Here is a 24,852-nt window from a genome sequence, read left to right as displayed (position 1 = left end):
TCCACAAAGTTCAACTTACTCCTACAAATTCTAATCTGCATACTTTGGGTTCAGACATCTACCTCACCAAAATCACATTTGGAGGCAGCTGCTGAGTTGCAGCTGCTTCCAGGAATCACGGCTGTGTGATTTATAACCCTTTCCCATCACCGTCCCCATTACCCCCACCCCCCCTCCCCTCCCCAGGTCCTGATGAAGGAGCTGCGCTACGAAAGCTAGTAGTTCCAAATAAAGCTATTGGACTTTAACCTGGTGTTGTAAGACTTCTTTTTTAAAACGTTTTTTTAAAGTACCCAATTCTTTCTTTACAATTAAGGGGCAATTTAGCGTAGCTAATCCACCTAACCTGCACATCTTTGGGTTGTGGGGGTGAAACCCACGCAGACACGGGGAGAATGTGCAAACTCCACACGGACAGTGATCCAGGGACGGGATTCGAAACCGGGTTCTCAGTGCTGTAGGCGGCAGTGCTAACCACTGTGCCACGTGCCGCCGAGTGTTGTAAGACTTCTTACTGTGCCCACCTCAGTCCAACACCGGCATCTCCACACCCATGAAAGCAGCAGAGGTCAGGTTCAGGGCAGGACTTCGTATTCCGGCCCCTGCTGCCATTCTCGCACAGATGGAGAGCAAAAATTCAGGCCTTTGTTGGAAGGTAGCTTTGCAAGGATCTACTAAAGTAGTTTCTCTGTAAATACTCTTGCAGGTGGTCCAGCAGTTGTTGCTGGTTTTTCCAACAATGTTTTGAATCACCATATTGGCAGAAAATTCCTGTGTGACTAATTCTCTTGCACAATGGACTTGCCATAAGTAGAGTTTAATGTACCCAGCCGTTAAGTGGTTACTGGCATTGTTACGAATTCAACAGCAAACCTGTGTAGATGACTGAATACATCTACAGGATTTGCACATTAATGAGTCTGGGTCTTCACAGGGAGAGGCTAATTGAAGGCTGCCTCCGGTTTGCCCCAGATATGCAACATTTGTGTTTTGCTATATTATAAATTTTCACTACCTTTTCTGCACATTTTTATTTCATTTTTTTTAAAACTTGCATCTCACTCCAATTCCTCCTTTCCTCAACAATTTGTCTCATCAGCAGCAGCTGAATCCAAATCCCCAACTGATTCAGAAATGCTCCAGATTTCATCCCAAAGTCCTGGATTGATCGCTAAACGTTTGGGATCTACTGTGAATATGACAAAGAAGTGAAAGAGTGAGTCACCTTTCCTATAGAATTCAGTGACTTGATGGGCAAATTCAATGTCCACATTTTGCATATAATTGCTTTAAAATCTCGGAACAGATGCAAACAAAATTCGGAAATGGTTCATAAAACCACAATCTGGAAGTCTTGATTACCTGTCCAAATACATAGAGAAATCCAAATGTTCCTCCTACTCGACCTCCCAGAACTGTAGAAAGCATAGAATATACGCCACCATTCCCAAGACTGCATCTCTCCAACACGCCAATTCCAGATAGAACTGTCACCAGAGCAACCAAGACAACCAGGGTCACCATAAATATTCCCAGTAGGACACCGGTATTTCCCTGCGATTGAAAAACTATAATAGTCAGTAATTTGATATCATACCTTAGCAACAGATACATATTAACTTTGTTAACATCACATGAACATCCCTCAAACTCTTGGTAGCTGCTTTCTTTAGGTGGGAATCATTGATTTGCAAACAAATAATTCTCCTCAAAGACAATATAGAAAATCTAATCCATTGGTTAGTCATGTATCTGTGCTGAAAAGTAGTTAGTAGGGATGTGAATTTCTAAAGATCAGCAACAATCCATTGAATGATGGAACAGGCTGGAGGAGCGGATGGCCGAATTCTTATGTTCCTAATGTACAGCGGGCAGTGATAACTTTAATAAAACTCATGAGCACTGTGTCCCCTAGTAAGTCGTAGGTACGAAAAGGTATTTCTTCTTGTTTCTAAAAATGCAGCAAAGAGGCAGTACAATAATTATAGGGAGAATAATACTTATTCTCTGTTGTAATTTGATTCCTTGCATTTATTTTGACAACAGATTAAGTGATGATAAATCTTAACTTCCTTCACTGTCGCTGGGTCAAAATTGTGGAACTCCCTTCCAATTGGCACTGTGGGAGAACCTATATCACTTGGGACTGCAGCGGTTCAAGAAGGCACTCACCACCACCTTCTCAAGGGCAGTTAAGTTTGGGTAACAAATACTGACCAAGCCAGCAAAACCCCCATCCCATGAGCGAAGAATGAAAATCTGTGAAGACATTTCATCAAACCGCAGCTCTATTTTATTTAATGATAGTCTAACATCTTCCTGCAGTGAGTGCAGTCTAAAAGGAATGTGAATATTGCACTTGAAGTGAAAGTCAATTAAATGCACTCTATAGAACATGATGAAAGTTCTGGCTGGTTATTTACTGGAGTTTTTCCATTTTTTACACAATTCTATTGGGGTGGAGGTCAGCAGCACCACTAAAAGTGTTGGCGTAGTTGTATGGCGAAGTTCTTACAATTACAGAAAATTAACTTTGCTCTTAAGAGAGTCAGAAGGGGGATTTTATGTAAGATGGAGGCTCCTTCTGTCTCTATTCAAGGATTTGTTTGTCGCCAGTGGTTGGGGAGGGCAGGGGTGAGGAGAGGGGGGGTGTTGTGTTAGTTAAGGGGAAAATTATAAACTCTTTGCAATTTGGTTGTCTGTTTTGTTGACTGTGTGATTTGTTGATAGTGTTTGGAATAAAATATATATATTTAAAAATAATTTCAAATGGTCAATTGGCACTAAAAGAATCAGTATAATTAGATTGTTCACTAAATATCTATTATCCTGCATGATCACATTCATTTACTATATTAAATTGTTTCACTATATTGCAAATTAAAATAGTGATTTAAATTTGTCATTGAGGCTGCTTATTGAAACCTTTACATTTTAAGTGTTGGAGAGTGATACACACACGTATATTATATATTTATATTGGACAAGGATCTTTATGTCAGTTTTAATCATATGATTGTATTCACTGCCACTGGCATATTTTGAAGTGATAATAGTTATTGCACTGTAGGTAAGTGTAAAAATGTTATTGTATTAATGCATTAAGGTGGGGTATATGGGATAGGTATCATTCCAACTGTTTCAGGCAATAGTGACTGGGGGGAGGGCAGAACTTTCTTTATCGTGTGTGGAGATACAGGTAGGAAGTTTCAGAAAGTCTTTAATAAAGCATTTTCAGATGCAGAAATAGTGTTTTTGTAAAGAGCTCTGACTATGAGAGTTTAAATAAGCCACTAATTAGATTTAGAAACCAACTGTCAATGTACATTACCTTATTTTTGAAAAGCAACCCATAATGTTTATACCCAATTTCTTGATACAAAATGGTGGATTTGGCATGTATGGTAACATTCCAGTACGCACCATAATGCACATGCCCTGGACAATATTTATGCCTCAGCTAACACACAAAATACACTTCGTCAGGTCATTTATTGCATTGCTGCTTAATGAAATTTTACTGTAACAGTGACAACACTTCAAAAGTACCCTGTTATATTTGAATAGCTCTGGGATGTCCTTAGATTGTGACACGCTCTATATAAATACAAGTTCAATTTCAATACACCAGTACAAAGCTGGTCAACCAGATCTCAAAAGTTGTGCATTTCAATTCCAATAAAAGTCTTCACTCAATTTGATCTGTCCCTATTTTTGTGGCAAAAATCTGTTTGCTCGGACCACTTTCAAATTATCATCTGATCAAAAGTGGTGAAGTATTGAAAATAATTAGGACATAAATAACATTACAAAGGAAGTGGATGAAATTGTGAATGTACTGGTATTACATATGGTTTGCAGCACAGAAACAAATCATTTGGCCCAATAGGTACATGGCAATGTTTCCGCTCCACACAGCTTCTTCCACCCTACTTTATCTAATCCCATCAACGATCCACTTATTCCCTTCTCCCTCATGTGTTTGTATAAGCTTCCCTGAAATGCATCTATGCTATTTTCCTTAACTGCTTCTCAAGGTGGTGAGCTTAATTTTCTAAGCATTCTATTTTGGACATTCTGAACTCTCCCTCCGTGTCCCCGAACATACGCCGGAATGTGGCTACTAGGGGATTTTCACAGTAACTTCATTGCAGTGTTAATGTAAGCCTACTTGTGGCAATAAAGATTATTTTATTCTTATGTTCTTATTATTGTTATTATTATTATTATTATTATTATTATTAATAAGGAAATTTCTCCTGAAATTCCGATTAGATTTACTGGTGTCTATCTTACATTGGTGGCCTCTGGTTCTGCGCTTGTTCTGTGCTTGTCCACAAGTGGAAACATATTCTGTACGTCTACCCTATCAAATCATTTCAGAATCTTAAAGATTTCTATCAGGTTGCCTTTATATTTTCTGGAGAAAAGAGCCCCAGCTGGTTTAATCTTTCTGTCTGTCAGATGTGTAATAAAGCTATAATAATAAGCGTGTAACAATTCATGATTTAATCTTTAGCACAATTTAAATAAATTTGGGCTCATATTACCTATCAGAAACTTTGGTGATAAGAAGTAGATTTAAAACGACTATATTTCATATTTATTGCGTTTACACGTTAAAGTTCAGCAAAGCAACAGAGAGGATGTCACATTATATTAAATTCATGATATCTGAATTATGCACGATACATCAAAAAGTAGAAAAGCAAACCAAAATGTTTGATTCAAGATTAATAAAGCCATTGGCTTTCATTCTTCATACAACAGAAAGTAAAGAGGATGAGAGGCAACCATTCAGGTATTTTGCCCTTTCATTAAAATTACAAGGAAAAGTAATTGAATACTGGAGAAACAAAGTGTACCATTCAACCCCATCATTATATTAACAGGGGAGGTACCAAATTAACATATTGCAGATTATTACTACTATCCTCATCACACTTGGCAAAAGGGACCAAAAAGCGGTGTTGAAAATTCAAATGTTACTCAAACAAGTGAGCGGAACCCATGGACTTCTTGATCACTGAAATTGTAACCATCTGTTTAGCTGCTCTGCCATATTCCTCCCATCTCCCAATACCCTATCTCTCCTCAGCCGTTGCAATCTTCTCTCAGCAAATGAGACTGCCCAGTCATAGTTAGCACTGCTGCCTCATGGCGCTGATGTCCCAGGTCCGATCCGGGCCCTGGGTCACTGTCCGTGTGGAGTTTGCACATTCTCCCCGTGTTTGCGTGGGTTTCAACCCACAACCCAAAGATGTACAGGGTAGGTGGATTGGCCACACTACATTATCCCTTAATTGAAAAAAAGGAATTGGGTACTCAAGATTTATTTTTAAAAAACAAAAAAATAAATCTATCCAGTCGTAACTTCCTTCAAGATGCTCATAAAGTCTGACCTAGCAGCTACCCTTCCTAATAGCTTTTTTCCTTCATGTGAATTTTTGTCTGATTATGTTTCTGTGAAACTCCTGAGGATGTTTTCAACATTAATGTTATTTAAATGCAATATCCTTGTCGGACTTTGTCTAGTTCTTTTGTACATCTATTTGTAGATGGCAGGCATCAGTTGAAATGTCTTATAATGGCCAACCATCAAACTGCCCATCATTTAAGAGCAAATACATTAATTAGAAACCATTACTACCTTAATTGCCCCGATTACTGAAATAATGAAATCAATCTTCAGAGTACCACAAAACTGTACAAGAGGGAAGTTTTGCTGTATAGCTGGGGGAAAGGCAAATATGATGCGATTAGGCAAGACTTAGGATGCATAGGATGGGGAAGGAAACTGCAGGAGATGGGCACAATTGAAAAGTGGAGCTTGTTCAAGGAACAGCTACTGCGTGTCCTTGATAAGTATGTACCTGTCAGGCAGGGAGGAAGTGGTCGAGCGAGGGAACCGTGGTTTACTAAAGTAGTTGAATCACTTGTCAAGAGGAAGAAGGAGGCTTATGTAAAGATGAGACGTGAAGGTTCAGTTAGGGCGCTTGAGAGTTACAAGTTAGCCAGGAAGGACCTAAAGAGAGAGCTAAGAAGAGCCAGGAGGGGACATGAGAAGTCCTTGACAGGTAGGATCAAGGAAAACCCTAAAGCTTTCTATAGGTATGTCAGGAACAAAAGAATGAATACGGTAAGAGTAGGGCCAGTCAAGGACAGTAGTGGGATGTTGTGCGTGGAATCCGAGGAGATAGGAGAGGCGCTAAATGAATATTTTTTGTCAGTATTCACACAGGAAAAAGACAATGCTGTCGAGGAGAATACTGGGATACAGGCTACTAGACTAGACGGGCTTGAGGTTCATAAGGAGGAGGTGTTAGCAATTCTGGAAAGTGTGAAAATAGATAAGTCCCCTGGGCCAGATGGGATTTATCCTAGGATTCTCTGGGAAGCTAGGGAGGAGATTGCTGAACCTTTGGCTTTGATATTTATGTCGTCATTGTCTACCGGAATAGTGCCAGAAGACTGGAAGATAGCAAATGTTGTCCCCTTGTTCAAGAAGGGGAGTAGAGACAACCCCGATAACTATAGACCAGTGAGCCTTACTTCTGTTGTGGGCAAAGTCTTGGAAAGGATTATAAGAGATAGGATTTATAATCATCTAGAAAAGAATAATTTGATTAGGGATAGTCAACACCGTCTGTGAAGGATAGGTCGTGCCTCACAAACCTTATTGAGTTCTTTGAGAATGTGACCAAACAGGTGGACGAGGGTAAAGCAGTTGATGTGGTGTATATGGATTTCAGTAAAGCGTTTGATAAGGTTCCCCACGGTAGGCTATTGCAGAAAATACAAAGGCATGGGATTGAGGGTGATTTGGCGGTTTGGATCAGAAATTGGATCAGAATAGCTATAAGAAGACAGAGGGTGGTGGTTGATGGGAAATGTTCAGCCTGGAGTTCAGTTACTAGTGGTGTACCACAAGGATCTGTTTTGGGGCCACTGCTGTTTGTCATTTTTATAAATGACCTGGAGGAGGGCATAGAAGGATGGGTGAGTAAATTTGCGGATGACACTAAAGTCGGTGGAGTTGTGGACAGTGCGGAAGGATATTGCAGGTTACAGAGGGACATAGATAAGCTGCAGAGCTGGGCTGAGGAGTGGCAAATGGAGTTTAATGCAGAAAAGTGTGAGGTGATTCATTTTGGAAGGAGTAATAGGAATACAGAGTACTGGGCTAATGGTAAGATTCTTGGTAGTGTGGATGAGCAGAGCGATCTCGGTGTCCATGTACATAGATCCCTGAAAGTTGCCACCCAGGTTGATAGCGTTGTTAAGAAGGCGTACGGTGTGTTAGCTTATATTGGTAGAGGGATTGAGTTTCAGAGTCATGAGGTCATGTTGCAGCTGTACAAAACTCTGGTGCGGCCACATTTGGAGTATTGCGTGCAGTTCTGGTCGCCGCATTATAGGAAGGATGTGGAAGCACTGGAAAGGGTGCAGAGGAGATTTAACAGGATGTTGCCTGGTATGGAGGGAAGATCTTATGAGGAAAGGCTGAGGGACTTGAGGCTGTTTTCGTTAGAGAGAAGAAGGTTAAGAGGCAACTTAATAGAGGCATACAAGATGATCAGAGGATTAGATAGGGTGGACAGTAAGAGCCTTTTTCCTCGGATGGTGATGTCTAGCACGAGGGGACATAGCTTTAAATTGAGGGGAGATAGATCTAGGACAGATGTCAGAGGTAGGTTCTTTACTCAAGAGAGTAGTATGTGTCATGATATTCAAACACACACATCATGATAGACACACCAACAGACAAATCAGAACACACACCACCACAACCAATCACAGAAAGATATAAAAGCACAAACACGACACCTGGTGGTCAGTATTAGCTGGAGAGGAGTACCAGGACAGACCTGCTACACGACACACTCAGGGAGACAGCACGTGCAGAGTATCCAGAACGAACTGTATTATAAGAGTTAAAATAAAATAGAGTTGTACCACATACAACTGTGTTGGCTCATCTGTGCACCAGAGAACCCAACACCACATGGTACAGGAGTGGATCGATACCTGCCGGCATACCTCAGTGTACACAGACAACCAGCAGTGCCCAGGCAAAATGATAGAGCTCCCGGTTCCGCTGCCGCTCCAGTGCTACGGCGATCTCCGCGAAAACTGGCGGCGATTCCGGCAAGTGTTCGAATTGTTCCTGGTGGCAGCTGAACTCCAAGACCTGGATGATAGCGAAAAAATTGAATTTCTCCTCACCATCGCCGGTGCAAGGGCAAGAGAAATATTCACAAGGTTCAGGTTCTTCAGGAGGCAGCAAAGGTACGATTACCAGGCAGTCCTGGACAAATTCTCCAAGTACTGTGAAGAAAACGCAATCCAATCGGCAAATAAAGGTAAGAAAAGCTGCAGTACTCACCTCGTGGCTGGGATCCCGGAGCCCGAATTCCCAGAAGCCAAAATCCCGGGCCTGAGAGAAGGCTGGGTCGAGGTCGGCGGCCATCTTGCTAAAGGTATCACGCTAGCACAGTTGCGCGAGCAGTGCGCAGAACCGGAAGTTTCGTTTGCGCATGCGCGAGATGCTGCGCATGCGCAGTCAAGAAAACGGCCATCGGTAAAGGAACAGCGATCTGAGCATGCGCAGTCGCTTCCTACGTGCTACATACCGAGCGTCAGGATGTCAGAGGCCCCAGACCGCACCAATTTAAAGGGGAAATGTCCCAAATCCAATTTAAAAGGGAAACGTCCCAAATCAAAAAAACAAAAATCTGTTAAAGCTGTAAAACAACCTTCCCTCACCTGGAATTACAGCACATTGCCGCAAATTGACCCAGGAGATGAATTTGACCTCCGAAGAACCCTCCGACAAGCAGTTACCTACGCACAAGCCGATGATTCCGACCTCGAATACTTCGATGACGATCTTTACAGTGTTTCCGGACCTCGCGAGCCCAATGATAGCTCCGTGGTCCTATACGACTATGACTCGGACGAACCTTTCGTGTTACACATTGGCGGCCCCCACATTGAATCCGACGCAGATGCGGATTCATTTTTCGGATTTGAGGATCTTCAATCCAGCAGATATGACGTCCCAACTTATCAGTACTGGATGATGCTGCAGCCTGACATTAACAGACAGGGAGCGGTGCAAGCACACGGAGAGCGCCCTGCTGCCACACAGAGCGTGATCCACGTCCCGCTCAACGTTCCCGACTCTATGAAAGAAGACATGCAAGACTCCAGAGCGCAGTCCTCGCACGAACCAGAAGTGACTCCAGTGTCACAAGCCTCCACAGCAAGCTCGTGGACAGACTCCACAATGCAGAAACGCAAGACTCCAGAGCGCAGTCCTTGCATGAACAAGAAGTGACTCCAGAGTCACAAGCCTCCACAGGGAGCTCGTGGACAGCCTCCACGATAGAAGCAACGCAAGACTCCAGAGCGCAGTCCTTGCACGAACAAGAAGTGACTCCAGTGTCACAAGCCTCCACAGAGAGCTCGTGGACAGCCTCCACGATAGAAGCAACGCAAGACTCCAATGTGCAGTCCTTGCAGGAACAAGACCATGAGGGTCTAGCAACCTCTCCTGACCAACCAGCGGCAGACGATGCAAGTCTGCCATGCTCACGTGAACAGCAAGAAGGCTATAACAGCCTACCATGCTCCACTACACAGCAGCATGACCATGACGGTCTCTCATGCTACAATGAAGGGCACAGCGCTGAAGACTGTTCAAGCCCAACTGAAGACAAGCCAAAGGAATCGCCTCTTCCAAGCCCGAAAAAAAAAGGTTTATGCGCTGACCTTCAGGATCATTATAGCCGAACAGAGATTAATAATGCTGCACGGTCACAGAAGGATGCTGAGGATTTGCTAAAGAATTTAATTGAATGTTAAACTTGCAAGGAGCAGACTGAGAATTGCCAGTGTTTTAGTACGGATCGAAAAAATGGACAAGACATTGATCCTCAGGTAATGGAAATAACACAACCTGAATCATATCTACAGCAGGGACAAATGTCTCCCTTCAACACAACGCCGCAAAGTCCCAACTTCGGAGACCAGCAGTTAGTCAGTAATGACTCTTCAAACCTTGAGGGGAACATTAATTGCATCGAACCTATACACACTCCACTGATAAATGAGCAGAACATTGGAGCAAGAATCCTGAGGACACCGACATCGAGTAGCCAGATAACGAATTTAAAACCCGCAGCAGTTTCAACTGAACCAAGTGTGCTTTCCACTAATGGTGAAGATGCAGATAAGGTCGACCCGATTATCCATTGTACCACACTAACCCCAGTGATTAAGCAGTTATGTATGGGGAGTATAATGTGGGCAATTGAGAACAGTAAAAGAGAGACTGTGACCATGCCAGTCCCAGCAAAATCAGACCCAGAGACCATGAAGGCATGTACATTAGACAAAGATACATATGAGGTACCTGAGAAGAAAAGTGAAACGGAATGTTCTTTGGAAAATAGTACAATGTCGATAGAAACATTGGATCCTATATTCGAGACCATACATATGGGAGAATTTGGGGGTAATAAACAAGGTTCTGCAATGTCTGGGGGAAGATTTAAAATTCCAAAGAAGAAAAGCCCAAATGAAGGACAACGGCAAGACAATGACAGTCCACCGACATGGTGTGCACCACCAGATGAAAACTCTGACAATTTACCCAACCCTAGTGAACAGCAAGCAGCTACTGAGGATCTATCCACGGGATGTGAGACGAGTGACGACAGCATCCCACTTCCCATGCAAAAGGTGCAAGGTGACAGACCTCGCCTAGTGCGTACCGAGGCACTCGATGATCACGGTGGGACCACTGACGACTGCGGTGGCGGCGCACCGCTTCCACCCTCGATGGCTCGAGCCTCTCCACTGGTTGGTGCATTCCTGCATGTTCCGACTCCAGAAGTGCAGCTTCAGGGAATCTCGGCTGCCTCCAGTGAACCTGTTGGGACTCCGGACGGGAAGCATCGACGGAAGGCAGACCGGACTCCAGATGGGGAGCAGCTAAGCGCCGACTCTGATTCGCGCACGCCAGACCTTGCTCCGGACGGGCGGTGTCGCGGCCTCGGTGATGGCACGCTCAGGGTGACGGCGGATGCCACGGCGACAGGGAATGGATCGCGTGGCAGTCCCACTGGGTCGGCAGTGGCGACCAGCACCGGGGGTCCAAGACGGACACACCAATTCGCGCCATCGCCAGACGTTGATGCGAGCAACAATTCTCTCTCCAAGGCGACATGCTTCGACGTTTCTCTGCGGAGTCGCCCTTCCGGCACAGCAGGTGGCCGGAACCAGCGTGCACGGTCTCGGCCAACTTCCACATCTGGCACAGTCATCGCCTTGCATGATATTAGTGATGGTGCTACTTCGATGGCAACGACACATCGGCTACAAGATGCCGTCCACCACAAACATAAAAAGAAAAAAGACTCCACCTTGTTCCTGGCATGCAGGGCGGATGGATTGGTGCGTAGGCGCAATCAGCGAGCTTTGCGCCGCCTTCCACGCTCGCAACTGAACCGTACGCACACGCCGGATCCTCCACTGGTTCCCAAGGATGACTTCGTGGAGATGCCACGGATCATGCCCCTTCCATCGCCACCAGAACCAAACCACAGCCAAGGCAACACTAACAAAGATGTTGAATGTTATATTTGCACGAATGAAAAACCAAGCACCGCACAAAGTACAACAAATGGAAAAGTAGAGACTTCAGCAACAGCATCACCTCCAACAGTCCAAGGTGAACCAGTGTGAACCCAAATCTCCACAGCTGAACCGGCTTGAGGACTAGCCTATTCTTGAGGCGGTCACCCATTAGACTGGACTTATAACGCTGTTCATACGTTCAAAAAGTCAAACACTTCTGTATTATAACCTGTTGTTGTTTATCGTTCCAGATATCGTCTGACCAGACCACTGTTCAAGTTGTTTTTTTTCTCGCATTCATGTTTTGTTATGGTACAACCTTGTTAGTGTGACGCACCCAACATCGCCCCATGTAAATAGTTACGTCATATACACACGCTGTACACAACACACGCACACACTCTTAGACGCACTCACGCACGATTATATTTATAACCACGTAGGCACATATCTTTGCAAAAAGGGGGATGTCATGATATTCAAACACACACATCATGATAGACACACCAACAGACAAATCAGAACACACACCACCACAACCAATCACAGAAAGATATAAAAGCACAAACACGACACCTGGTGGTCAGTATTAGCTGGAGAGGAGTACCAGGACAGACCTGCTACACGACACACTCAGGGAGACAGCACGTGCAGAGTATCCAGAATGAACTGTATTATAAGAGTTAAAATAAAATAGAGTTGTACCACATACAACTGTGTTGGCTCATCTGTGCACCAGAGCACCCAACACCACAGTATGGGCGTGGAATGCCCTGCCTGCAACAGTAGTGGACTCACCAACATTAAGGGCATTTAAATGGTCATTGGATAAAAATATGGATGATAATGGAATAATGTAGATGGGCTTTAGATTGGTTTCACAGGTCGGCGCAACATCGAGGGCCGAAGGGCCTGTACTGCGCTGTAATGTTCTATGTTCTATTGTAATCTTTAGTTCCTTGGTTTACAAAGTCCGTTTACTTTTAATGATTCTAATTGTAGAGCAAAATTCCTATTGTTAACCATTTGCTTAAAATAGTTTTTCCAAAAAGAAAATATTCTACATCTAATATGAAAACAAAACAAAATGCAAAACTGAAGATAAATATAATCGTGTTTGTGGATGCCAGTTTACCTTGCAACCTCATACAGGTGAAAAATGTCAAACAAACTAAACTTGAGGTAAACACGTGATAGCGTAGGATTAGAAGTCGGTCTCCATAAAGTTATCAAAATTTGAACAAGCTAGTCAACTGAATTTATTAAAAACTTTCTATCTGTAACAAGTTTCTGTCAGTGGCTTTTTAAACACTTTGGAGTTTATTTCTTCTGCTGTCACTTTGGTTAAGGTATCTGTAAAGTTCCTTTTTAAATGCTGTTGCAACTCCATTTATTTTTAGTAGATTAAGAAATGCAAAGTTAGCACACATAGCAATTTTACACAAACAGACTAAGTGGTCCACTGTGAGAGAACATTGAAACCCCTCAATTCAACATTCAACTTCTTGAAGCCAACATAGCTGTAAAAATTATAGAAAATGAACATTAACTTACCACAAGCCACCCAGTCCGCAGAAAGAGAACCACTCCAAAGATGTTGATCATACACGTTGTGAATACTCCATCCCATGTTCCAAATAGCACTGGTTCCCAGACAAAAATCTTAACTTTCCACCAGGGCTTAACATGGGACTGGGATACCTGTTTGGTGCATTAACATCATTTTACAATTAGTATCCTAATAGATCATATCGCAATCCTGACAAAAGATCAAAAGGACAAAAGAATGGAAACCATTCAAGTTAATCCTGCTGGTAATTATTATCCCAAAGCCTTTGTAAATTGGATCAAATAACAAGTGTTTTGCTATATGAAGACAATTCCTAACAAAAGCAGGAGTTTGCATTTATAATTTTCTAACCTGACTTCAAGGCTTCATAGTAATTTAAATTATATTTTAACTTATGTTCCTATCCAATTCATATCTTCGATCAGAAAGTGGAATATTTAGAAGCCTTATAGTGCAGAACAACGCCATCCAGCCCACCGTGTCTGCACTGAACCTCAAAGTGGACCCTACCTAGGCCCACTCCCCCACTTTATCCCTGCAACCCCACCTAACCTGGACACTAAGGGATAATTTTAGCATGGCCAATTCACCTAACGAAGAACAATACAGTCCAGGAACAGGCCCTTCAGCCTCCAAGCCTGTACCAGTCATGATACCAACCTTTGCCAAAACACTCAGCACTTCCTTGAGCTGTATCCCTCTATACCCATCCTGTAGGTTAGATGGCTTTTGTTTCGGTGCAACATCGCTGTATCGTTCTATGTTCTATCTATGTGTTTGTGAAGATGCCTTCTGAACGCCATTAATGTATCTGCTTTCACAACATCCCCTGGCAACGCGTTTCAGGCACTCACCACCCTCTGCGTAAAAAACCTGCCTCGCACATCTCCTCTAAACTTTGCCCCATGGACCTTAAACCTATGCCCCCTGGTGACTGACCCCTTCACTCTGGGAAAGAGTGCCTGCCCATCCACTCTGTCCATGCCCCTCATAACCTTGTAAGCATCTATCAGGTCACCCCACAACCTCCACCTTTCTCACAAAAACAGTGCGAGTCTATTCAGCCTCGCACATGGCTAACACCCTCCAGACCAGGCAACATCCTGGTAAACCTCTTCTGCACCCTTTCCAAAGCCTCCGCATCCTTCTAGTAGTGTGACAGTTAGAATTGTGCGGAATATTCCAAATGCGGCCCTACCAAGGTTCTATACAACTGCAGCATGACTTACCAGTTTTTATACTCGATGCCCCATTCAATGAAGGCAAGCATTCCGTATGCTTTCTTGACTACCTTGTCCACTTGTGTTGCCACCTTCAAATATCTGTGGACCTGCATGCCCAGATCTCTCTGACTTTCTATATTCCTAAGAGTTTTGTCATTTACGGTATATTTCCCCTCAGTTAGACCTACCAATATGCATTACCTCACATTTGCCCGGATTAAATTCCATTTGCCATTTCTCTGCCCAAGTCTCCAGCCTATCAAAGTCCTGCTGTAGCCTCGGACAATTCTCAACACGATCTGCCACTCCACCAACCTTGGTGTCATCTGCGAACTTACTAATCAGACCAGTTACATTTTCCTCCAAATCGTTTATCTATACTACAAACAACAGAGGCCCCAGCACAGATCCCTATGGAACACCACTAGTCACAACCTTCCATTCAGAAAAACACCCTTCTACTGCTACCTTTTGCCTTCTGTGACTGTGCCAGTTCTGTATCCATCTTACCACCTCATCTCTGATCCCGTATGACTTCACCTTTTGTACTATGCTTTACTGAAGTCCATGTAAACAACATCCACTGCCCTCCCCTCATCAATCATCTTTGTCACCTCCTCAAAAAACTCATCAAGTTAGTGAGGCATGACCTCCCCGTCACAAAACCATGCTGTCTATCACTTATGAGTCCATTTGTTTCCAAATGGGTATAAATCCTGTCCCTGAGAATTCTCTCCCATAATTTACCTACTACCGACGTGAGGCTCACCGGCCTATAATTTCCAGGATTATCCCTTCTACCTTTCTTAAACAGCGGTACCACATTAGCTATTCTCCAGTCCTCTGGGATCTCACCTGTAGACAATGAAGATACAAAGATGTCAGTCAAGGCCCCAGCAATTTCATCCCCTGTTTCCCTCGGAGATAAATTCCATCCGGCCCAGGAGACTTATCTACTTAATATCTTTCAAAAGACACAATACCTCCTCCTCCTTTTTGATGTTAACATGATACAGACTGTCCACACACCCTACCTAAGAATCATCTTCCACAAAGTGCTTTTCTTTGGTGAACACTGATGCAAAGTACTCATTTAGTACCTTGCCAATTTCCTCTCACTCAACACATAGATTCCCCCACTTTTCTTAAGTGGTACAATCCTTTCCCTGCCCATCCACTTGCTTTTTATATATGAATAAAAAGCTTTGGGATTGACCTTAATCCTATTTGCCAAGGACTTTTCATGACCCCTCCTAGCCCTCCTAATTTCCCGCTTAAGTACGTTCCTACTTTCTTTATATTCTTCAAGGGTTCAGACTATCCCCACACTTCTAGACCGTACGAAGCCTCCTTTTTCTTTTTGATGAGGTTCACAATATCCCTCGTTATCCAAGGCTCCCTAAACTTCCCATACTTATCCTTCGTTCTCTCAGGAACATGACTTTCCTGAATCCTAATCAACTGTCGCTTGAAAGACTCCCATATGTCCGATGTTGATTTACCATCCAACAGCCGCACCCAATCCAAATTCTTCAATTCCTGTCTAATGTTATCGTAATTTGCCTTTCCCCAGTTTAGCACCTTAAAACGAGGGTTACCCTCATCCCTATCCAAAAGTACCCTAAAAATTACGGAATTGTGGTCACTAATCCCAAAATGTTCCCCTACTGAAACCTCAACCACTTGTCCAGGCTCATTCCCCAATATCAAATCCAGTACTACCCCTTCCCTAGTTGGACTATCAACATATTGCATCAAGAAGCCTTCCTGGATACACCTTACAAACTCTGATCCATCCAAACCCCTAGCACTAAGTGAGTCCTTGTCAATATTGGGGAAATTAAAATCCCCTACCACAACAACCCTGTTACTTTTGCACATATCCAAAATCTCTCTACCTATCTGCTCCTCTATCTGTCGCTGGCAGTTGGGGGGGCCTGTAATAAACCCCCAACATTGTGATTGCCCCCTTCCTGCCCCCTTCCAGGGGCTGGTTTAGCACACTGGGCTAAATAGCTGGCTTTTAAAGCAGACCAAGGCAGGCCAGCAGCACGGTTCAATTCCCGTACGAGGCTCCCCGAACCAGCGCCGGAATGTGGCGACTAGGGGCTTTTCACAGTAACTTCATTGAAGCCTACTTGTGACAATAAGTGATTTTCATTTCATTTCATTTCCTGTTCCTGAGCTCTACCCAGATTGCCTCATTATATGAGCCCTCCGAGGTGTCCTCCCGCAGTACGGCTATAATATTCTCCTTAACCAGTAATGCTACTCCCCCACCACTTTTACATCTCCCGCTATCTCTCATGAAGCATCCATATCCTCCAATGATCAGCTGCCAATCCTGCCCTTCCTTTAACCACGTTTCAGTAATAGCCACAACATCATAATTCCAAGTACTAATAAGTGCTCTTTTCATCTGCCTTACCTGCTATACTTCTGGCATTGCAACAAATACACTTCAAACCGGAGCACCCGGAGGAAACCCACTCAGACATGGGTAGAATGTGCAAACTCCACACAGAATTGAACCTGGGTCCCTGGTGCTATGAGGCAGCAGTGCTAACCACTATGCCGCCCTTCCCATTGTTTTCAATTATGAATCAGCTGTGATAAAATGTCACCTACTCATTCGAGCATGGACATTGAAACATGGAAGAATGTTCAAAGCATGTTTCAATGAATGGCAGTTTTGAAATAGTTCATAACATTGTGAAACTAAGATATTAAATATAATTTAGTTATTAACATCCAATTATCTAAATTTGGAATAAAGTAAACACTTTGCAACTGTGCTCACAACATATTTTGTGCAGTTTCATTTTAATTGCTATAAGTTGCTGACGTGGGTGGACACCTCACTGCATTAAACACCTGTTGGCTATGACCTTGCTTTTGTCCTCAAGAACTTTAAACTACTTTTGTTCAAAGAAACAATTAAATAGATGCATTTTCATTCGAAAAGGGCTAATAAGTGTCAAGTTACATTCACACCATACAAGTGCCAGGCAATGATCTTCACCTACAAGTGAGTGCAGCTCCGACAATACTCAAGAAGCTCGACACCATCCAGGACAAAGCAACCCGATTGATTGCTCCTCCTTCCACAAACATTCAAACCCCCCACCACCAACGAACAATGGCAGCTGTGTGTACCATCTACAAGATGCAGTGCAGGAACTCACCAAGGTCCCTTCGACCAGTGTTCTTCAAAATCGGGGGAGCGACCGCGGGTGGGTCGCGGGCGGGTATCGGGAGGGTCGCGGAGCCATTGTCCGCGGCACTCCCGATCGCGCAAATCTCCACGCAGCAGCCGGCTTTTCATAACGCCGGCTGCAAGTGGCCGCGAACACGTTAAAAAAAAGATTTGGCCGCATTGCGCATGAGCGCACGATGATCTGCGCGCATGCGCATCGGGCACGCATGCACAGTGCGGCCGCTATTTTTTTAAATGGTTGCAGCTTTTTGTTCTCCAAGTTCTGTAGTGATTTTTATTCATTTATTTTATTCATTTAATTTTTATTTTTTTCATTTATTTTATTCATTTTTTTTTACAAGTTCGGGGGGGGGGTTTATTCATTTTTTTCATTTATTTTACTCTTTTTTTTTTACAAGTTCGGGGGGGGGGGTTTATTTGATAAAAGTTTACAGGAAAAAAATGCAGAACTTTGGACAGATGGAGACTCCATACTTTCCGACACCAGAAGGCTTCACCTTCATCCAACAGGTTCCATTGGAGGAGCGTGTACGAGGGCCAAAGGGACCCAAAACCATTTCCTCCATTTTTGTCAGCAGCAAACAAGGTAAGAGAAAATGGTGGGTCGCGCAGGTTGGCCGGCGTGGGTCGCGAAGGTCGGCCGGCGTGGGTCGCGAAGGCCGGCCGGGTTGGGTCCCGAAGGTTGGCCGGTTGGTAAAAATGGGTCCCCGTAAAAAAAGTTTGAAGAACACTGCCTTAGACAGCACCTGCCAAACTCACAACCACTACCATCTAGAAGGACAAGAGCAGCAGATACCTTGGAACCTCATCGCCTGGAGGTTTCCCTCCAATTCACTCACCACCCTGACCTGGAAATATATCACCATTCCTTCACTGTCGCTGGGACAACATCCTGGAACTCTCACCCTAACAGCATAGTGGGTGTACCTACACCTCAAGGACTGCAGCAGTTCAAGAAGTAAACTCCCCACCACCTTCTGAAGGTCAACTAGGGATGGGCAATAAATGCTGGCCTAGTGATGCCCACATCACGTAAATGAATTTTTAAAAAAAATTGTGACATTTCACTTTTCACAAGCTTTCTATCCTTAAAAATGTTTGCACAATTGCGAAACAACTGCCCATTAAAGAGAAAATATATTTGTTCCTTCATGTTTTCTAAGAATGTATTAATACATTATGACTGCATTGAGTTTTAAAGTCTATAATTGTATTAATTTTAATGCTAAAGTAACAGTGCATATTGCAATATAGCCGAACATGCTCCCTTTTTAGAGCTAATGTTCACTATCAGATTTTAATATCTCTTGCTTTACACAACATGGAAGTTAGATCAGATGGATAGCACGGTAGCATTGTGGAAAGCACAATTGCTTCACAGCTCCAGGGTCCCAGGTTCGATTCCGACTTGGGTCACTGTCTGTGCGGAGTCTGCACATCCTCCCCGTATGTGCGTGGGTTTCCTCCGGGTGCTCGGGTTTCCTCCCACAGTCCAAAGATGTGCAGGTTAGGTGGATTGGCCATGATAAATTGCCCTTAGTGTCCAAAATTGCCCTTGGTGTTGGCTGGGGTTACTGGGTTATGGGGATAGGTTGGAGGTGTTGACCTTGGGTAGGGTGCTCTTTCCAAGAGCCGGTGCAGACTCGATGGGCCAAATGGCCTCCTTCTGCACTGTAAAATCTATGATAGCGTTGGAGCCAAGGAATTATCTATCGTGGCACATATGCCATGGGAATGCCTGAAGCCTTTTAGACTAAAGTGATGAATATCTTAAAAGTTTATGACCTGAATATACATTTCCTAATTTCAGTCAGTTCCAAGAAACCCCAAAGTTCAACCTTTTCATAGAAAATCAAAAACTGTTAATTGGAAGTCAAAGTGAATTTTACCAGCTTGGAAAAGCCAAGTAGGATTCATAGTTTTCCAGTGAATATATCTTGCTATAAGATATGGCAATACTGAAAAATCTATTCTTGCACATACAGACCAGGGTGAAATGTGTCCAGATCCCTCTCCTATTCCTGGTTTGTCCTAATTTGGATGAGGTGCCTAACTTTAACCAGATTGTTACTTTCTCGGGTTTTTATAACGTGAATGATACATGCTGATGGTGTACTAAAAAAAAATGTCAAGACAAAAAATTGTAATCATAACAATGTTTTCTGAAAACTTCAGCAATGACTTTGTGGCTACAAACTATGGGTGCGATTCTCCAGAAAGATTTCTAAGTGTTGTAGCGAGCAGGAATTGCCACACGCTACCCGGCGCTCTGCCCAGCGAGGCCGGCAACGCTATTCAACATCAATTGGTTCACCTAATGAGGCCCCAGGGGCTTCTCGTCGTAAATGGAGGCTCGCCAGCCCCCGCTAACAAGGTCAGACGGCACTTAAGCTGCACTTGCTCAGCCAATGCCAGCCAGCTCGCAATATTGACACCGAGGAGACCAGCCCCAAGATTCGGGGTCGCTGAGCTAGTGGCGGAGGCCAGGAAGGATGTCCTGTTCCCCCAGGGGTCCCAGAGGGTTAGCTATAGGGCAGCCAGACTGACTGAGGGGTGCCAGATTTAAGAATCCTCACCACCTTCAATGAGCGTGCCCTGGAGGTGACCGGTGTGGCAGAGCACAGAGTGGTCACCCATACAGAGATTGGCAGACACCACAGAGGTGAGGAACCACTGGTCTCCACCCGGAGGACCTGTCAAATGTGAGTCAGCCTTACTGACTGACCAATCCCTTCCACTGACCACATGTCCATTCTCCCACAGGACCTACAGCCGAAGGCGCCAGCCCATCCCGGGTGGCCCCCTCTCCAGCATCCCAGGAGACCACCACAGAGGAAAGCTCCCAGGATGTCACTGTAATAGTCACGTCACAGCTGCCATCCTCACCCTCCACCAATGCAGATACACACACCTCGGCGGGAAATGTTAGTGGACAGGCTTCCGGGGCACAATCTGATGAGCATCACACGGCTGCTGATGTATATCAGGTGGAGGCAGTCGGAGGGCTGCTGAATCCCAGGTCCCAGCTATGTCGCAGCCTGATGCGGAGCCTGTGCAACAGAGCTACCTGGAGCTGATGGGGACGATAGGGAGCAGCCGGACATTCAGAGGGAGATGTCAGAGTCACTCCAGCAGATCCATAGCAGCTTAGAGGAGTTCCAGAGGCTCCAGGAGCAAGAGATGTCACCAGCAATATGTGGCACCGAGGCCAACACTGATAGGGTGACGACCGCAGTGGACAGCCTGGTGAACGATGTCGGCACCATGAGTGAAGGTGTCCAAGGCGTCGCGCAGCCGGTGACGGCCATGGCCGAGGGTCTCAGCAGAATGACCCACTCTCAGATGGGAATGGCTGAGGCATTGCGGAGCTTGGCCCAATCGCAGGTGGGTATTATCGGCACGCTGCAGAGCATATCCCAGTCAGAGGAGCATCTCCGAGGGCGACAACACGATGGTGTGGACCATGAGGAACCGCCAGGGCTGACAGAGCCATATGGTGCAAGGGCAGCTGGGGCTCGATCCAGCTGCCCCTCCATCCCAAGGTGAACCCCAGGGCCCTCTGGCACCGAGCGGGAGGAGGGGGCGCTGAATGCCACCCAGACCCATCCCATGGAGTGGCGACGGTGGCCACACCAGCTCTCCCTCTGATGAGGCCGCGTCTCAAAGTCAGCACACGGGAGAGGGCAGCACGGCTGTCCATGAGCCGCTGACAATTGCACAGGGCCCTCTGTCCCCAAAGGACTCCCGCCAGGGGCATCGAAGGCCAAGGGACAAGGTAAGCAGCTGGCTGCCTCCACCTCTGATGCACATCCTGCGGAGACACCTAGACATAGTGGTAGAGCACGGAAGGCTAAGCACATTGAGAATCACTGAGGGCACCAGGGGAGTGGGGGGCGGTAGGTAGGGGGTGAGAAGAGGTGTGGGGGGTTGGGAGACAACACCATCGGGACAGTGGGGAATTGTATTACACATTAAAGATCCTTGTGCACAACCATTATGACACCTCTGTCACTTTCTTCCACAATGCGAGTCGACCTCCGAATCCTTGGCCCATCTCTCCAGGCACCTCCCCCTCCCCATGGCACCCTCCGGCCGCGGACATGTCCCCGGAGCTGTATCCCATCCCCTGGGTGTTCAGAGGTTGGCTGCTGCGTGTGTAGTGTTGCCTCCTGCAGTGTTCAGGCACAGTGTCCAGGCATCAAGGTGTGATTGGGCTGCAAGGCAATGACTCCCACATGCTACGTGGCCCGCCCACCCACGGGAATCCACTTCACTTAACCATGATTGCCAATTGCCCATTAGCAATAGTCTTCAGCTGCACGGTCAGAGGCCTCGGCAGTTGGTGGGAGTAATGGGAGGTCAGTCGGCCAGAAGGGCAGTGACAGGGTGGCCCCCAGAACGGGTACATACGATCCAAGGGTTGACATGCTGGTACCGCTAGCGGTTGCCCCCTTCCCCTGCGCCTCTCCACACCCTCCTATGACGGTCCACCCCTGTGGACGTCCCCCACTAAGCATAGGGGCAACAAACCCAGCACCCCTAGGCTCTTTGCCTGCTACTCAGCTCCTCGGCTCCCCACGGAAGCCCTTCCAACAGGTTCACGTATTTAAAAAGAAGTATTAATCGGCGCCAGGGTAACCACTTGCTGGGGAGGACGCTGAATGACAGGTGGCCGTTGGATATGGGGTGGCTCCCATTATGGAAATAGGACTCAAATGGTGACAAGTGGTTTCTCGTCACGCTACGACGAGATTCCGATTTCACCTATGGGAGCGGGCCGGTTGCATCGCAAGCTGTTTGGCATCTGGTGCGGTTCTCTCATTTGGCCTCTCCCACTATTCACCAGCCTCATTTTGTTTGAGGTGGAACGTAACGAGGTCGGAAAATCGCACAATTAACACATGATGGAATTCCGGTTGGTCTCGTGAGCGGAGCGGCCGCATCAAGAAGAGGCTCCCGCCAGGGAATGCTATTTTTGGCGTTTTCGGGGGTTCCCCCTCCACCTCACCCCGATTTATTTTGGCCTGGAGGGCCTAAGGGACGGGCGCCAAACCAAGCCATTTTAAAACCGGTGAAGAACCCTGTGGGAGTGTCGGGCAGCCGGAGCGGAGGTATCAAGCCCGGGGTGCACGGCAGTTGGAGTGACGGGGGCGGAGCCAAACACGAGGCAGTGGAGGTGGCAGGCCCAAATCCAGGGCGCGGCATAGGGGAAGATGCACATTGGGTTGCTCCCGCTTAAAATGTTTTTTTAAGAAGTTTGAAGTCCACTCCCGGGGAATATTTTTTTTTTTTAAAGATTGAAGAAAGAAAAATAATAAGTCGTTAAAGGATGCGAAAAGCAACTGTGAAGAAGGGAGAAAACGCGAGCTTGCTGTCGAGTGAGAGGGCCAGCAAAAGCGCTGACAAGATGGCGGAGGCCAGACCGCATGGTGGGGCTGCACTACTTATGGTGGAAAAGGTGACCGAGGTGATGGGTGTGGAGCTGGAAAAGCAGTTTGCGAGGCACATGGAGGCACTGAGGAAGGAGATGGCGGTCGCACTGAAGTCATTGGTGTAGGAGGCAATCGCCCCAGTGAAGATAGTTGTGGCAAAGGCATAGGCCGAGGTGAGAGAACAAGGTGAAAAGATGAAGGAAGTGGAGGAGGTCATGTCGCAGCACAGCAACCAGCTCACCTCGATGGGGGAAAAGCTGCGGAGGGTGGTGGAGGTCAACAGAGGACTCCGAGCAAAGCTCGAGGACTTGGAGAACCGCTCGAGGCGACACAATCTGAGAATTATTGGCTTGTCCGATGGGGCAGAGGGCTCGAGGCCAATAGAGTACTTTGCTAAGATGTTGGCGGAGTTGATGGGGGAGGGTGAGGACCCCTCCCAGTATTAACTGGACTGAGCTCATCGGTCGTTAAGGCTGAAATCCAAAGTAAATGAGCCAGCAAGAGCAGCAATTATCTGCTTCCATAAATACCACATGAAGGAGGTGGTGTTAAGCTGGGCAAAGCAGAAGTGGGAGGTGCAGTGAGCTGGTACTAGAGTTCGGATTTACCAGGACTTGACGGTGGAGTTGGCGAAGAGACGAGCGGTGTTCGACCGAGCAAAGGTGACACTGTACAACAAGGGAGTGCGATTTGGCATTGTATACCCGGCAAAGCTGAGGGTGACGTACAACACCAAAGATTTTTACTTCGAACCGGTGGAGGCAGTCGTGAAGGCAGAAGGCCTGGGACAGAAGTGAGGAGTGGAGTTGGAAGAGAGATCGTGGACTGTGATTGGGAGCTGGAAAATCTATAAATGTAATAACTTTCTTTTCATTGACCTGTATTGTAACTTACTTGACTTCACATTGTTATAGAGTTTAAGGGGGCGATTCTCCGATATGGAGCCGAAGTGTTCGCGCCGTCGTGTTTCACGATGGCGCGAACCGGGCCGTGGTACGATTGATTCTGGCCCACACAGGGGGCCAGCACGACGCTGGAATGGTTCACGCCTCTCCAGCCTCGTTTCGAGGCGCAACCTGCGCATGCGCGGGGGACTTCTTTGCACCGGCCCCGACTCAACGTGGAGTCGGTGTTCAAGGGCCGGCGCGCCAGAAAGTAGGCCCCGATCGTGGGGCCAGACCCCATCAGAGGGGCCCCCCCCGGTGAAGGAGCCCCTCACCCCCCCCCCCACAGGCCGCACCCCCCAACCGTTCCCGCAGAGTTCCCGCCAGCAGCGACCAGGGGTGAACGGCGCCGGTGGGACTCTGTCGTATCAGCACGGCCACTCGGCCCATCCAGGCCGGAGAATCGGCGGCCCCGCCGATTCCAGCGGCCCGCGCCGCGCCTAACACGCCAGCGCAAATGGCGCCGATTCTCCGCACCTCAGAGAATCGCGCGTCGGCGTCGGGGTGTCGTGGCGATTCTCCAGCCCGGCGCGGGGCTCGGAGAATCGCCCCCTAAGTTTTTGTTTGGTTTGATTGGCATTCTTTGTTGTGACGGGTATTTGTTATTTTATTGAATTGGATGGGTTGGATGCTTTTTTTCTTTTTCTTCTGGGACTGGGTGGGAGGGGACGGTATGCCTTGGGGGGGGGGGGGGGGGGGGGGCGGGGGGGGGCTTTAGTTAGCGCTGGCCGACTAAAGTCAGCCAGTGAACGGAGGTGAGGTGAGAGGGGGGCTGCAGACATTGGAGCCTGGTTAGCAGGTTTCGATGGACCTACAAGGTGAG

At 46.3% G+C, this 24,852-nt stretch overlaps 1 protein-coding gene across 3 annotated transcripts in view; it reads right to left on the bottom strand.

Annotated features, from left to right (window-relative positions):
* slc12a8 (solute carrier family 12 member 8) overlaps positions 1–24,852 on the bottom strand; it is a 311,686-nt gene that overhangs the window by 218,626 nt on the left and 68,208 nt on the right. For all 3 annotated transcript variants that reach the window (XM_072473246.1, XM_072473254.1, XM_072473240.1), the window contains exons 3-4: positions 13,198–13,344; positions 1,363–1,554 (exon numbers count right to left, since the gene is read on the bottom strand). In XM_072473246.1, coding sequence (XP_072329347.1) covers positions 1,363–1,554; positions 13,198–13,344 — 339 coding nt within the window. The remainder of the gene's footprint in view (positions 1–1,362; positions 1,555–13,197; positions 13,345–24,852) is intronic.

Source organism: Scyliorhinus torazame, chromosome 2 (assembly GCF_047496885.1).
Source record: "Scyliorhinus torazame isolate Kashiwa2021f chromosome 2, sScyTor2.1, whole genome shotgun sequence".
Lineage (NCBI taxonomy): Eukaryota > Metazoa > Chordata > Chondrichthyes > Carcharhiniformes > Scyliorhinidae > Scyliorhinus > Scyliorhinus torazame.
The sequence above is the reverse complement of the archived record's forward strand: the minus strand, read 5'-3'. Positions and strand labels throughout refer to the sequence as shown.